Source organism: Panthera onca, chromosome C2 (genome assembly GCF_046562875.1).
Source record: "Panthera onca isolate mPanOnc1 chromosome C2, mPanOnc1 haplotype 2, whole genome shotgun sequence".
Lineage (NCBI taxonomy): Eukaryota > Metazoa > Chordata > Mammalia > Carnivora > Felidae > Panthera > Panthera onca.
This window is the reverse complement of record NC_138347.1, coordinates 93,934,472-93,950,845: the sequence shown is the minus strand read 5'-3', so window position 1 is coordinate 93,950,845 and position 16,374 is coordinate 93,934,472. Positions and strand designations below refer to the sequence as shown.

The 16,374-nt window shown below is 42.3% G+C and overlaps 1 protein-coding gene across 8 annotated transcripts in view; it reads left to right on the top strand.

Annotated features, from left to right (window-relative positions):
* FNDC3B (fibronectin type III domain containing 3B) overlaps positions 1-16,374 on the top strand; it is a 409,006-nt gene that overhangs the window by 347,866 nt on the left and 44,766 nt on the right. For all 8 annotated transcript variants that reach the window (XM_060640759.3, XM_060640755.3, XM_060640756.3 and 5 more), the window contains 8 exons: positions 975-1,113; positions 3,758-3,829; positions 6,184-6,302; positions 8,025-8,130; positions 9,038-9,210; positions 11,227-11,340; positions 11,678-11,827; positions 15,939-16,219. In XM_060640759.3, coding sequence (XP_060496742.1) covers positions 975-1,113; positions 3,758-3,829; positions 6,184-6,302; positions 8,025-8,130; positions 9,038-9,210; positions 11,227-11,340; positions 11,678-11,827; positions 15,939-16,219 — 1,154 coding nt within the window. The remainder of the gene's footprint in view (positions 1-974; positions 1,114-3,757; positions 3,830-6,183; positions 6,303-8,024; positions 8,131-9,037; positions 9,211-11,226; positions 11,341-11,677; positions 11,828-15,938; positions 16,220-16,374) is intronic.

Sequence of the window (16,374 nt, the reverse complement as noted above, 5' to 3'; positions counted from 1 at the left end):
CAACCACTGTTAATATGACCATAGGACTTTGTGTTGTAACGAGAAACAAAGCTTTGCAACTGATAAGAGAGGAAAAAAAGCAGAGATATACCTGAGTGGCTCAGCTGGTAGTGCATCCGATTTAGGCTCAGGTCATGATCTCGCGGTTCATGAGTTCAAGTCCCACGTCAGGCTCTGTGCTGACAGCTCAGAGCCTGGAGCCTGCTCCGGATTCTGTGTCTTCCTCTCTCTCTCTGCCCCTCCTCCTGCTCTGTCTGTCTCTCTCCAAAATAAACATTTAGAAAATAGAGAGAGAGGAAAAGCAGTAGATAGCATCCTTTGCCATGGCACCCTTTATTGATCCATGCACAGCACTGGGTTTTCTGATAGGACTGTGTGCGGTTTGGAGAGAGAAATTTATCTTTTGATTCCACCCTTCCTTCTCTGATTTGGAGGCCAAATGATGTAGCTTGGCATGTAGTAGTCATTCAGTAAACAGTTGTTAGGTCACCAAGTGAAGTGTGTGACTATTTGAGGAAAATGACAGTTTCTGATATTTAACAAACGCTTGCTGTTTGGTGCCATGAGAACATAGGTAGGTATACTGCTAGCATTTCTCCACAAGGTGGCATTGCCCTACTCTAAAATAAGTAAGGTTATTTTTACCTGCTTTCCCCTCCCCCAATTTCTTCCTACAAAACAATAAGAACTAGGTGGTAACATACTGGTTTTATGTCTTCTTGAAAGGGTAAAAAATGTCTTTAGCTACGACCCACCTTAGTGTTTTACTTGTAATTGTCAATAGCTAACTGTACAGAAAATAAGCACCCCATAAAGGAAATAACTTGTAAATCAGTTGTTTGAGATTGAGAGAGAGGAGAAATGTCTGTCTGTGTGAATTTACAGATGCCTTGATCTTGCCTTGGTAAAAAGTTGCCATTTCTTCAATACATGACATCTAAAGCATGTTCATATTTTTTTCCGTGGTGTTATAGCTGACTGCTTCTAATGTGGAAGGGAAGAGTTGTCCAAGTGAAGTGCTGGTGTGTACGACGAGTCCTGACAGGCCCGGACCCCCCACAAGACCCCTCATCAAAGGACCAGTTACATCTCATGGCTTTAGTGTCAAATGGGGTATGTTTTGCTACCATTGCTGTTGCTTGTTTTTGATAGATTTTTAAAAACTGATTTCAGTGGTGACAAACCGGAATAAGAAATAAGAGGTATTATTTGTGGGGATTTTACAGATTTGGAATATATGTATGAGAAACATCCAGAGAATTCCACTGGAATTGTCCATTTTACAAGCATTTTACTTTACGATTTTTCCTGTATTGTTTTGCCTCCTATACTTTCATTACTGATTTGAATGTAGTAATCTCTGAATATGTATTCATTCTTCAGTAACTTGCCCTTAACAATGGTAGTGATATTTAATGTGAAAAATGGATTTATAAAATTAATATTGAGAATAAATTTCAAACTTTAGGTATGTCATCTTAAGTAAATTTTGACATACAGAATGTTCAAGTTAAGAACTAGGAAAACTTTCGTTTTTGTTGTTTGTGTGTAACCAGAAGTTTTGAACTTCAGGAATTTTTCTTTTTTCTTTTTTTAAATGTTTATTTATTTTTGAAAGAGAGAGAGCACCCATGAGTGAGGGAGGGGCAGAGTCAGAGGGAGGCAAGAGAATCTGAAGCAGGCTCCGGGCTGTCCCAAAGCCCAACATGGAGGTCGAACTCAAGAACTATGAGATCATGACCTGAGCCGAAGTCAGATGTTCAACCAACTGAGCCATCCAGGGGTGCACCCCACTTCAGGAATTTTTCCTGTTGAAGTTCATTAAATGGTGTTTGAGGGTATCTGGTGGAAGGATATTCTGGCTCACCTCTGCAGCTCGGATTATTTCAATGAAGTGAATGCCTTTAGAATGTTATAAAGATTTGCAATTATATGTAAAACTGCTGGGATGTGTATAATTATCACTAATGTGTCATAATAGTATTAGATTCCTGAAAGACAGAAAAAAGGAAAAAGAAAAGGATTTAATTTTTTTATTTTTTTATTTTTTTTTAATGTTTATTTATTTTTGAGAGAGACAGAGTGCGAGTGGGGGAGGGGCAGAGATCAAGAGGGAGACAGAATCTGAAACAGGCTCCAGGGTCTGAGCTGTCAGCACAGAGCCCGATGAGGGGCCCAAACTCAGAAACTGTGAGATCATGACCTGAGCCGAAGTCGGAAGCTTAAGCGACTAAGCCACCCAGGCACCCCAAAAAAGAGACTTAAAATAAGATTTTACCTGGCAGCCAGGTCATATAAAGGGAATTTAAAATACTGTTAAAGAGGCTCCTGTCTGGCTTGGTCGGTAGAGCATGTGACTCTTGATCTCAGGGTTGTAAATTCAAACCCTGTGTTGGATATAGAGATTATATAAAAATAAAGTCTTAAAAAAAAAAAACCTACAGAGCATTTTTTTTTAAGTTTATTTATTTTGAGAGAGAGCAAGAATGAGGGAGGAGCAGAGAGAGAGAGAAGGAGAGGGAGAATCCTAAGCAGGCTCCGCATTGTCAGCACAGAGCCCCACGTGGGGCAGGAAATCATATACCATGAGATCGTGACCTGAGCCGAGATCAGGAGCCAGACACTTAACTGACTGAGCCACCCAAGCGCCCCAACACAAAACGTTATTAAACTGTTATTGGAGGTCAACCATTGAGACATAAAACTGTTTCAAGTTACCTAATAATTTTGAGGCAGAATTATTAGGATATCTATTTCCTTGGAAGATGGATGTGATTAAGAGAAACTGTAAAAATCTAGGTGTGCTTTTCTTGCCGGATCGTGAAGCTTTTTCCTCACAAAATCCTAGAAAGTAAATGTTTAGTTTCATTAGCTATATGCTGTAATATTTAACTTTGTAATTATTGTTTTAAATCTCTTACTGAAATGTGTATACGTTCATGGAAATACCAAGCGAAAGAAGGGCCATGAAGTTCCTAAGTCTGTATCTAAAATAGAGACATGGCAGAACTGATGGTAGAGGGAACTTCTGCATAGTCTTAACAAAATTACAATGCAAGGTATTTTGCTGCTCAGAAAAGAAAACTCTCGCCGACGGAGTTAGCAGTGGAGTAAATACCCACAGTCCACAGGGCTCTGGTAATAAGCCAGCACCCCTTCCTCAGACCACCTGTCTGGTGCGTTCTCGACTCACAAATTCGGTTGCGTATCAGATTCCCTTGGGATATACAGTATGCTTAGTGGCAAACCGTGATGGAACATATTTATTACGTGTTGATGTTTTGTTTATTTTATCAGTAAATTTTGCACTTCTCTTTCCTTCCCTCTCCATCTCAAAAGAATCCGGTCACTGGTAATCTAAGTGAGGTAAAGAATAAAATAAATAATAAAAGAGTTACGTATTTCATCTTATATAAAAATTATTGAATGTTAAAGAGCAGGCTTCAGAATTCTCAAAGTCGATTTATTAACTTAATTCCTAGAAAAATTAATTCATAGTTTGAGTTTTGCTCATGTTTTGTTAAATAACTCTGACGTTTCTAGACCTAAAAATTCGAATAATCTGATAGCACTCAGGGCTTCTTGGTGGTTTTGTTTGTTTCTTTTGTTTTTCAAGAGTAATACAGTAATTATTATACCTTTTGCTTAAATTCAGAATTAAGGAGTATAATGTGACATGTTTTCTGTCTTCTAATGATATTTGTTAATAAAAATCTATGCCCTTTCATAACTAATAAGGCATTTGCTTACTCTCCAGATCCTCCCAAGGATAATGGTGGTTCAGAAATACTCAAGTACTTGCTGGAGATTACTGATGGAAATTCTGAAGGTGAAGTTTTAGGAAATTGTTTTCCTCAAATCCAGTACCAACCTCTACTTTCTAACATCCTAAAACATCTTTATGGTAATAGCGGGAAGCCATCAATTCTACCGGTAGTGCCATTACAACAGATAGACCGTAATCACATATTTACAGTTTTCTCTTTTACACACAGCATCAAGGATCAGAGTATGCTTGAAATGTACATTTTTATCATGTTTTTAAATGTTCCGTGTCCTTTCTTTAAGCCAGAGGTCCTAATTAATCGAATAATTAAATTTTCATCCCCTGTCTTGGCACACGTTCGCTGAAAATTCTTACGAGCAGAGGGAGTGGCAGAAGCAATCAGCAGGAAGGATAAGGTGGAGAGAGCAGACGATTTTGGTAATCGACAAGTTCCCACGTACAGCGATGGCAAACAAAACATCGTATTATCGGGAGAGAGTGACAGCGTCACAGTCCCACTTTCCTGACAAGTTTAGCAAATGTCTTTCCATCTTTGTGACATCTGAGTCAGACTGTCATCACTTGTGCACTATGTGGGTTAAAGTAGTACAGTGTTAAAGATCAGATTCCTTAAGAAGTGCCTTTAAAAATACTCGATCTTTTTTTTCTAATAAAACTCATTAGGCTTTAATAGAAAAAAAATATAGCCGTCAGAACTTTTATTTTTTTTAATTTTTTTTTTTTAACATTTATTTATTTTTGAGACAGAGAGAGAGCATGAACGGGGGAGGGTCAGAGAGAGAGGGAAACACAGAATCTGAAACAGGCTCCAGGCTCTGAGCTGTCAGCACAGAGCCCGACGTGGGGCTCAAACCCATGAACCATGAGATCGTGACCTGAGCCGAAGTTGGATGCTTAACCGACTGAGCCACCCAGGCGCCCCAAGCCATCAGAACTTTTAAAATGACGTATCTCACCATTCTGATAATCCCCGTAACCATCCATAACAGTGACTTTTGCGAACAAGCCGGGCAGGCGTGTGCTGCTCTTTTACCCTCTGCTTGTGGTGACCACCTGGAGCTCGGGTTTTAGAGCCTGTCCACTTCTATTTTGAACTAAGAACGTAAGAATGCTTTGAGGTGGGCACAGCTGTTCTCATCATAAAGTCCTCTTCTGGGCTAAAAATTTGATTTAGTTTTTTACGTTAAAAAAAGCTACCGAAGAGAGAAGGCAGGTGTCTGCCGTGGCTCCTTGTGAAAGCATGTTTTCCATTTTTGTGACTCTCTTGACCACTGATGATATCAAATCAAACTAGACGCTGTTCTCTACTGAAAGTTAACAGCTTTGCCAGCACATAAAGTGGGTGATTAATTGAATCTTGTCAGTCATCCCTGTTCCCATGTGCCTCTTCCCAGGTTTCTAGCCAGCGATGTCCTAATAACGCTTTTTAGTATCCACCCACAGCCCCCACAGCCCTGGTGCCTGTGACTTCATTGTAAATCTGTCCTAATAAGTGGCCGAGGGAAACTTACTTTAGTAAAGTGTCTTGGGTAATGGGGAAAAATATTTTCCTGGAAACAACTTCATGGAGAGAAGGCCTTGGTGAAATAGTCCCCCAGACGTGTGGCTCTGTAAGGAGAGCAACACAGAGGAGGGAAGCCTGCAGCAGCCCAGATTTGTGAGGCGGGCAGCCGGGGGAAGTGGCCCCCGATGATTTGTCCCTGGTGGCGTCAGCCTTACCGGGCAGTCAGACTGCTGCAGTGGCCCTGCTTACTTTCTTTAGTCCCGAGAAGTGGCCAGATAACTAGGTCACCTGAGTGCTTCATCTTTAATTCGTCACCCTCCCCGCCATTTTTGTCTCTTACGTGAGCTCTGTGAAGACAGCAGGCTTTTTCCCCGAAGGACTCTGTGCATGACGGGGAGATTTCACCCCCTGTGCCTCCAGCACGTGAGAGCAGGAGGGACTCTTGAGCATGTCCCAGACTGACCAGGAGCCTCCTGGCTGGGCAGCCTTCCCCTACCCAGCTGGCCCCCAAGGCCTTCTCTCGCCACAACCATCCCACAGCTCGCTTGACCCCGTGCTCTGTCTCCGTTTCCGCCCCCCCACCCCCCATGCCAACGACGGGTTTCTGTGGTTTCCAGCATCCGAACCTCATAGTCAGCAAATATAATAATGGTGGTATTAAGTACTCTAGCCTGCAGTACTAAGTATGAAAAATGACTCCGTGTCATTTTAAATATTTAACTTTGGGAAGGGAAGGGAGAGAGGGCCCTTGGCTATTTAAGAAAAGAAAAAAAAAAAAATAGGAGATGCTGGTTTTCATGGAAACCGCTTAGAGCTTGTTCCCCTCAGGAATGGCTGCTACTGTTCCGCGTTTGCAAGAAGCACAAACTCACACACGAGTCTTGTTTTACAGCGAGCCAGTGGGAGGTGGCATACAGCGGATCGGCTACAGAATACACTTTCACCCACTTGAAACCAGGCACTTTGTACAAACTCCGAGCATGCTGCATCAGCACCGGTGGACACAGTCAGGTCGGTTTTGCCGTGGCGTGAAAGTAAAACCTCTTGGGTCGGGTTCAGACAACCACTCTGTAACATCACAAGGCAATTACTCTTAGAATGCATCATCACAGCACAGCCTGCCACGGGGTCACATCAGGAAATGAAAACAAGAGTTTTTTCCAGTTGCGTTTTTGGAGGACATGAAAGATAGGCCCGGGTGATTCTCAGCTAAACTGTGGAATTGTCAAGGCGCATTTGTCACTTAGTTATTTCTCAGAAGACTTTGGCATGATCCCAGGTGACGGTTGAAAATTGAGTGTTGTCCGGAATTCGTCTCACTAAATAAGAAGAACCTGAGTTATTGCAGTGCTAGAAAAGCATAGAATTCAGGGTCAAAAAGACGTGACCTCCTGCACAGCTCTGCTGTTACCAAACCTAGCAGTTTTGTGAGAACAGGAGATGCGCCTTCCCCAAGGTGCTTTACTGCCATCTGCTGGAAAAACCACACAAATCTATGACAACTGAGCTGAGTGACACCATTGCAGTTGTGCAGTGCCCAACTTACACACCTGTAGGCAGCAGCATATCCCTTGCTCTCCACTCTTTACTTGACCTGAGATCGGCTAACATGTCAGGAGCCTTGGTTTCGACCACACAGGGTTCTCATAGGCTTAAAATAACCTCAGAAATACACAGGGAGTGCTCTAGAAATCAGATACTAACTGGCTGTAATGCGCATTCAGAAATGAATGAAAGGCAAGATGGTAAAAAGCCATTTTCATCGTAGGGATGTTTCACATCATGGTTTGAAACCATTAATAGTGAGAGACGGTAGCTTATAGCTCTGTGCTGGGTTTATGTTTCACAAGAAGACTTGCCGTTAGGGTGCCTGGCTTTGCAGTCAGCAGTCAGCACACCTCCACTGGTGTCCTGTGTTTTTCTTCCTCCCGCAAGGATAGCAGTGCTGTGATGTATAGGCTACCCACATAGACAGACTGTGAAAAGAAGGTCCAGTTAGACCACCGTCCAGCACCAGAGCTCTCTGTAGTGCTTCCCTGGGTGGGCTGTCCCCACATCCAAGCCCCAGAGGGTCAGCAGGCACCTCCTGTGTGAGGCGTGGCACAGACGTGGCGCTGCTTGGATGTCTAGGATACCTCTCCCCTGCAGCACTTCTTCTCGGGGAAAAGGGAGCAGTCTGGCCAAGCTGCAGAGTTGCACCTTGTTTTCTCCTCTTGCAGACAGTCGACTTCCACATCCCCAGCCTTGCACAATCAGCTCCTAAAAGGAGGCCCGCTTATTTTAGCATTAAAAGAACCTGCCGGTTAATGTCAGACTCAGTTGATTAATTCTGAATTTATTTGCTCTTCTGCCCCCGTATGTGGATGGTTTCACCGTTTATAGCACCATTTAAAAATGTCATCCAGCTGTTGTTTTGTGTTCTCTTCTGTCCTCACGACAGATCTCTCTAATTTTGGCTTAAAGGAAAGCAGTTGTGTGCTTAGAATACACAACCCGTGGCTACGAATCTGACTTCATAAATAAGCATTTTTACCAGTGCCACATGCAGTGTATGTTCACACCTGACACGCACACGAGAGAAGACCCTTCTGCACAGAAATCAAGTGTGCACATTCACCGTGTGATCCCCTTTGGGCAGCATGTTCAGTTACAGAGTAGGATCTGCCTGGGATGTAGAGGTCTGGTGAATTCACAGTAACTAAGAGATGGTTCTCTCCGGTGTTTCTCCTGCAGTGCTCTGAAAGTCTCCCTGCTCGCACACTAAGCATTGCACCAGGTCAGTGTCGACCACCGAGGGTTTTGGGTAGACCAAAGCACAAAGAAGTCCACTTAGAGTGGGGTGAGTGAACAAATCTTCACGTTGACATTGGCGGTTGGGACAACTGGAGGTGGAATTGCAGATTTCATGCTTTGTGATTAAGTTGGCAGTCTGCTAACGACCGTAGTCCTTCGTGTTGAAAATGTCCGCTGTCTGTCTGATGTGTGTTGGCTTGGGTTTGTGTTCTGCGGCACGCCGTCGCTCATCCTGAGGGAGCTACGCTCACTGGGCATTCTCTGTCCTTCGGAGGACACTTGCCTAGAAAATCTTGCACAGCAGCCAGTCTTTCCCAGGAGTTTTTCAACTCTATTCACAAAAGCGAAGTGGCGTGCAATGTAGAGATTAAAGCGAGAAGTGGCTCGTAAGGTAACCTCTGATTCTCCTCGTCTTTTGTCACATGTGGGCCCTGGCACTTTGCAGTATGGATTCGAGCTGTACAAGCATTTCCTGTTGTGACAGCAGTTTGCAGCATGTAAACTCGCCAATACAAACCTGCAGAACTCCATCAGACTGTTTTTTTGCCACCACTCGTGTGTGCAGCGTCATAAAATATTGTGCCAACCTTGGGTCATTTATCTTGATTTAATGTGGCCTTTGGTTTTAAGTTAGAAGATTTTCTCCCCTCTGTTTCTTCCTTGTCTTACAATGTAGACATTTGCCAAGCGGTTCTGTTGTTTCCAAATTATTTTGTTGAAGTAATTGAATGTACTTAGATGTAGTTTGAAAAGTACGGATAACATCCTTCAGAAGCTTTTTCTTCCGTATCGCTTTTCTTTTGGGGGGAGGGGAGGGTTCCTTTTTGTAGGAGAGATACTGAGGACCAGCCGCCCCCACACGATGTGTTACAAACCTTGTGGGAAACCAGGTGTGAGCTGCTCAACTGGAAGCATAAAAATGTTCTAAGATGAAAAGCGTTCTCCATTCCCAGACGTTCCTGCCTCAGAAAGTGGCTGTGAGGTCTCGGAGTACAGTGTGGAGATGACGGAACCCGAGGATGTGGCTTCAGAGGTGTACCATGGGCCAGAGCTCGAGTGCACCGTGGGCAACCTGCTCCCCGGAACTGTGTATCGTTTCCGGGTGAGGGCTCTGAATGACGGAGGGGTGAGTACAGGCTTGTGCACCATAACCAGAATACCAAGGTGCTGACACTTCCGTATCCTCCCCCCGAAATTCCTCAGCAGTATCTATCCAGCCTTGGTAGCCATTAAAGAAGGGTATGTGAATCTCATTTCTGAATTGATACATTGTTGTGACTTCATATTGACCCAGCATTAGAAATTTCTGTCAAGTCATTCTGTTAAGAAAGAGTTCAAGGTTAATGAGAAAGAACATCACCCTTTAGCTATTTTGGGTTGTTTTCAAAATAATTTCCTTCTTACCCAGCTATAGAAGCCTTGCCCTTCTATACGCAGCAATATCTCAGGTCAGTTTTTAGAACTGGAGTGGGGTAGAGGCCAGGGAGGCCAGCTTCTTGTTTTTGTTTTGTTTCAAGTGAAGACCGGAGAACTCTTCTCAGGCCATCATAGATTAGAAGTCTGTGTCTAGATTACACCCATATTGTATTTATTTTATTTTTAATATTTTATTTATTTTTGAGAGCGAGAGAGAGAGACAGAGACCCCACGATCAGGGGAGGGTCAGAAAGGGAAACAGAACCCACGAAGCAGGCTCCAGGCTCCAGGCTCCAGGCTCCAAGCTGCCAGCACAGAGCCCGATGTGGGGCTTGAGCCTCTAAACCACGAGATCATGACCTGAGCTGAAGTCAAACACTCAACTGACTGAGCCCCTAGATTACACCCCTATTTTAAATCACAGAGTAATGTGGGTTTGGGGGGTGGGATTCATGATGAGAACAAGGTAACCAGAAACTGTCTTTCTGGTGCAGGCTGCTTCTATACCCCTCCCCACTGCCAGGTATACTCGTGATTTGTACAGATGGGTTCCATGTAAATAAGTAGATATAATTAATTGATAGGATTTTTAAAAATAAGAAAGCACAATTGAGAGCAGCATGAAATTGGTGATTTTCTCTCGTTCTCGGTAGCCCTGTGCAAAGCCTGGCAGAGGAACATGTGTGGGTCTCCAGTCTATTTCCTGTTAGCCACACCGTGAAAACACTTGGTCTGAAGTAGCATCTCAAACCTTTAGCAGGAGCTGGATTCCTTCTAATTACCAGCTAGGAAAGAAATTCAGACACAGTACAACTATCTAAATTAAAAAAAAAAAAGACGACAACCAGAGTGGATCTAACCAATAACAATGTTTTGATGAGAAGATAAGAAAGCTGATGCACCTGAGCTTACATAATTAAAAAGCAGTGGCAGGTGATGACCACAGATGCTGCAGAAAATGTTTTACTGGTGTTTTGCTCTCTTCCCTGTCAGCTGTGCAGGGCATCTCTGCCATAACAAAGATAAATATGCCACTCTGATGCTCCGAGTTTTACTTTCTGTCAAAGAAGAAATTTTTTATCATCTAATTTATCTAATTTATCATCTAATTTATCATCTAAAAATATTATCATCAGCCTTAATTTATTCCTGTTACATTGAAAGTTACCCAGGGGCGCCTGGGTGGCTCAGTCGGTTAAGCATCTGATTTTGGCTCAGGTCACAGTCTCGTGGTTCATGAGTTCAAGCCCCACATCAGGCTCTGTGCTGACAGCTCACAGAATTGGATAACCAATCTCGAGTCGATTTTTGTGTGCTAAAAATTAAGCTGCACTGTACATCTGACTTAGTTATCTTTGACTTCGTTTTCTTTGCTGTCCTGGGAGACATGTTGAAACAGAATGCCATGTTGTGTCAAAAATCAGCATGGTTTTGTTTCTGATGGCACAGTAAAGGGGAAATGTTTGGTAAACCAACTTTCTGATCCTTTTGAATAAAAAGAAATAATACATACATAATAGACACCTACCCCTCAGAGAGTGTATGTAGGAAGAAACCTTATGCACATTCAGTTGAAAGTGAAAACCTTTAGGCAATATGTTTTAACCAGTTGTACTGATGATGGTGTTAGTCTGTCTAGCCCTTGTTTGGTTATAAGCTTGTGTGTGCACACACACGTGTGTGTTCACACTATACATACAGGCATGTGTGTGTTCTTCCCTTTCAGTATGGCCCCTATTCTGATGTCTCAGAAATTACCACTGCTGCAGGGCCTCCTGGACAGTGCAAAGCACCTTGTATTTCTTTTACGCCTGATGGATGTGTCCTAGTGAGTTGGGAGGTAAGTCAGGCACGTGTTCTGCATCGATTTCTGTTTCTTGTACTTTATCTGCCCCCAAATGCAAGTCACGAGGAACCTACAAAGCTATAATTCACATGTAGGTGATTTTACACATTAATCTCTCTTGGCGCTTGCTTCTATCGCCTGGAGTTGTGGAAATTTTACCACTGGTTAGAACTGAGAGGAAATCGAGTACCTCTTTCATGCCTTTCTCTTCCATGTATTTGAAATACCCAGGGGCGTGTTGCTCTGTTTCCCTAAGTTTAGTTAGTTGAGCACAACCATCATGGGATTTTCCTTCTCGGTGAAATTAACTACTTAAATCTCTGCTTTCCAGAGTCCAGAAAGCTCTGGTGCCGACATCTCAGAGTACAGGTTGGAATGGGGAGAAGATGAAGAATCCTTAGAACTCATTTATCACGGGACAGATACCGGCTTTGAGATAAGGGACCTGTTGCCCGCTGCACAATATTGCTGTAGACTACAGGTAGGTTGACATGACTCCGATGTTACTCATAGACCCAGGTGTTCCATGAAGGACTCTGGGGCACTGACCCAAAGGCTTGTGATGGAGACTATCAAGACGGATGATATGGAATGAAGAGTCCTTTTAAATGAAAATAAATTGAATTGTTTTGGTCTTATAATTGATTCCTGCTGCTCTGGGAGGTCCTGTAGCAGAAGGACAAAATCCAATTCTGCACCACTCTCCTTTTTTCCACCCTTGTGTCCTGTCTGTGAACTCACTGAATAAGTGACCAAATCCAGGGCCGAGGGGTCAGTTACAGCTCCTTAGGGAAGGTTCCTTCTCTGTGAATTCCCCTGAGATGCATGTTTCAGTGGGAAAGACGCTTAAGACTGGCAAAAGACACAAGACGTATATGCCAGTTGTTAAATGGAGCCAGAAACAAACATTAGAGTGATTTGAACTAGGCTGCATTAGATGACAGGATCCACCTCCCATTTCTCAGTGACCATTATTAACAAGGCTGGTTACAAATAGAGTAACATGAAGAACAGTTGGCTTCTTAGCCTAACCCCTAAAAGTGACAGTAGTCATGAGTTTACTTTTATTGACTTGGGATAAGTGATTATTTTTTCCCCGTTGTAAAGCCTTAATTGTCCTTAGAAAACAGGGTTCTTTGTCCATTTCTTTCCATTTGTTTGGTAACATAGTTTGAGCACCACTTTGTGCCAGAATCAAAGGGTGAACAGGCTGATCAAGAGGAGAGATACCAAGATTAGTCAGATGTGGTTCTTGACCTTGGAGAACTCTGTCTTCACACATGTTTAGATTTAAATAGATAAAAAGGCAGAGATGCCAGATTTAGGTTTCCACCTGATTTAAGTCATGAATCAAATTGCTGATTACAAGTCCATGAACATATCGGTGTCTCTGACCTCTTTGGAGAAAATATTCCCTTCATAAATTAATTTTCCAGATCAACTGAAGCTTCTCTGTTAAATTCTGAAGGCTGCTTTTTCATAAACATTCTGATTAAACTCTTTTGTTATACACGTTCCTTCCTTCTTGAATGGAGCACCTGGGACATAATTAACTCGTCAGTGACTCAGGGTCACGGCACATTATCTGATCTTTATAATAGCAGTGCTGAGTCATTGGGAAAAGGTTATAAAATATGTGCTACACTCCTGTTTTTGGAACAAGGCAGGATATAAATAAAGAACTGTCTGCCACCACCGGAAAAAAAAATTCACTATGCTCTTTGAGTTTTGGGTCTCTCTTTAAAATGTTCTTGTTTTTTCCCCTTCAGGGTATATGCTGTCACTTAGCACTGACTCCCCCAAATGGCATTTTAAAACATACATTGAGTAGAGTAGGAATAGAGCCTGCATAAGAATCTTGCCTCCCTGGTTTGAAAGTGAGGAGTAGAAAATATTTTCAGATGTCCATACTTGTTTGTCATAAAATGAATCAGACCCTGTGAAGGGGGTATTTCTTTTCAGACCATCATCACTATGCAAAAGAAGTACCGTCTTGTCAGGAAAGGGATCTCCTCAACCTAAATTGACTTACTTGACACATGTAGACCAAATATGAATTATTTTCATGAATTAATTGTACTTAACACACTGCAAAGTCAGACAAATAGTTTTTTGAATATTTGGCATCTTAAAATTAAATCATTGTAATACTTATATTGTGTTTTATAAAAATTGGGTAAAACATTTCTTGTTTTGCTCAAGAATTTTTGCACTTTGATATGCTTCCTTAAGGGTATTTTAATTAACAAGTACCAAAATAGTACTGTTCACATGAGACATACTATATATTAGAGGCATGCTTTTATTTATTTTATTAAAAGATTCTTCTGAGGGGCTCCTGGGTGGCTCCTTCGGTTCAGTGTCCAACTCTTGATTTCAGCTCAGGTCATGATCTCAGGGTTTACAAGATCAAGCCTGGGGAGCGTGCACTCTCTCTCTCTCTCTCTCTCTCTCTCTCTCTCTCTCTCTCTCTCCCTCCCTCCCTCTCTCCCTCTCTCTCCCTCTCTCTCCCTCTCCCCCTCTCCCCCTCTCCCCCTCTATCCCTCTATCCCTCTATCCCTCTCCCCCTCTCTCCCTCTCCCCCTCTCTCCCTCTCTCCCCCTCTCTCCCTCTCTCCCCCTCTCTCCCTCTCCCCCTCTCTCCCTCTCTCCCTCTCTCCTGCTCCCAAATAAATAAATAAATAGAGACAGAGAGAGAGAGATCTTCCAAATTATTTGTATTTTTTTTTTTTTTGAAAACTGGTCATAATAAGTAGCATAAATCAAGAAAACATTTCTTATGAAATGAAGGTAGTAAAAGAATATGGGATCCAGAGTGGGATCCTGGAATAGAAAAAGAACATTGCTGGAGAAACTAGTAAGGTTTGAATCAGATCTGTATGTAGTTAATAGTATTATATCAATATTAATTCTGTGGTTTTGATCTCTAGTTGTATAAGGTGTTAACATTAGGGAATGAAAGGTGAGAGATGTACACATGTTTCTTTGTACTATTTTTACAACGTTTCTGTAAATCTAAAATTAGTTCAAAATTTAAGGAAAGTTGTTTGTTTTGTTTTTTTAACAGAAAAGAAAATGCTCTTTTGTTCTGGCCTTCCCCAGAAGGGATGCACTGGCTAACAGCCAGGATTTTTCATGTTGACCAATTTAATCTTTACAATGATCCTATGAATTAGGTGTTGCTGTCTCCATTTTACATCTCAGGAAACAGGCTCAGAAGATCCTAATTTGCCTAAGATCACACAACGTACATACATATGTGTATGCCTACTAACTGCACAGTTAGTAAATAATGGAATCAAGACTTGAACTAAGCTGCAACTCTAAAAACCGTGTGTTTTCCTTCTGGTACATGGTTGATATGAACATGGAGCTTCATGATGTCTTATTTTTCCGTCCCTGTGATAAATTTGTCTTAAAGAATGAAATCTCTATATATATTCTTAAAGTAAATCATGACATTAAAATTTTACCAAAAAAGAGAGTTGGAGTATTGTCATGAAATAGAAGTAGATATGAGAAAATATTACAGTAGAGTTTCACAAGTGGTTTGTTAGCAAATGGATGCTCTGAACTTCTTTGAGATTAACAGTAGTACCTAAGTGTTGTAACTTTTGTTTTGAACCTTTAAGAGCTCAGACTACTTTTGTTTAGTTCTCTAATTTGTCTTTCTAAACTCTCCTATGAATTAAATGAGAACTAGAGTTTAGAGTGCATTTGCTTTTGTAAGGAGGCTGCTAAATGTTTTTAAAGGGAAAAAAATACAAGTTTAACAACATTTATTGAGCACATACTGTGTATCAGACACTGTTCTAGCTGTTGGGGGATGCAACAGTGAGCCAAACAGACATCTTTACCTTTATGCAACTTACATTCTCGTGGTGGTGATAAACGTGGTGATGAAAAATAAAGAAGGGAAATAGGAAATGAGGATCACAGGGGGTGAGGGTGGGGTAGGGTGACCGCAGATTTAAACATGGTGTCCAGAGAGGGCTCACTGTAAGGCAGCACTTGAGAGAAGACGTGAAGATGGTTGAGCAAGCTGTGCAGATGTCTAGGGAAGAAGGTTCCAGGACAGGAGGGGCAGCAATTTGCGAAGGCCCTGAGGTGGGGGCAGACTTGGTGTCCCCGTGGAACAGCAAGGAAGCCAGTGTGGCTGGAGCAGAGTAAGTGAGGGGGAGACTAGGAGGTGATACAGTCAGAGTGGCCATGGATAGGAGTTACTCGTGCACATGGAAAAGACTAGAAGAAGACTTGCCATTTAGTGTCTACCCCACAATAACTGTGAGGATGCCACAGGACCATATATGGCCTGAAGTGGGCCAGGCAAATACAAAGTGTTGTTTTAAAGTTATGTTTTTTTATAAAAGGTGACGATGGTGATATTATCTTCTGCTTTATTAACAGAGAAGGTGTCATTGGCGGTTTTTTGGAAAGTGGTCATTGAAGCGAACGTTTTCTGAGATTTCTTTCTACCTGTGTTTCTGGAAGTAAATTGTGTATTACGTCAGATTTCTGTAACAGCGCCTAACACGGAGGCTTCAGAATTTACGGTGGGGTAATGTGGACTTTGTCTTGCTGTTGTCTTTTTAGGCTGTCAATCAAGCTGGAGCAGGACCGTATAGTGAGCTTGTCCTTTGCCAGACACCAGCATCTGCCCCTGACCCTGTCTCCACTCTCTGTGTTCTGGAGGAGGAGACCCTCAATGCCTACCCTGATTCACCTTTTGTGTGCCTTGTACTGAACTGGGAAGAGCCGTGCAATAATGGATCTGAAATCCTCGCTTACAATATTGACCTTGGAGACACTAGCATCACCGTGGGCAATACCACCACCCATGTTATAAAAGACCTCCTTCCAGAAACCACCTATCGGTGAGTGCAGGGAAGCAGAAATGGAGCTGCACGAACACATCAGCACTTGGAGCTATAGACCTTTCAGGTTCTAAAGGCCAAACGACTGAATTCTAATCGTTCTTAATTAATATATTTAAGAGTACTAAATGCAGATATAGCTTTTTTTTTTTTTT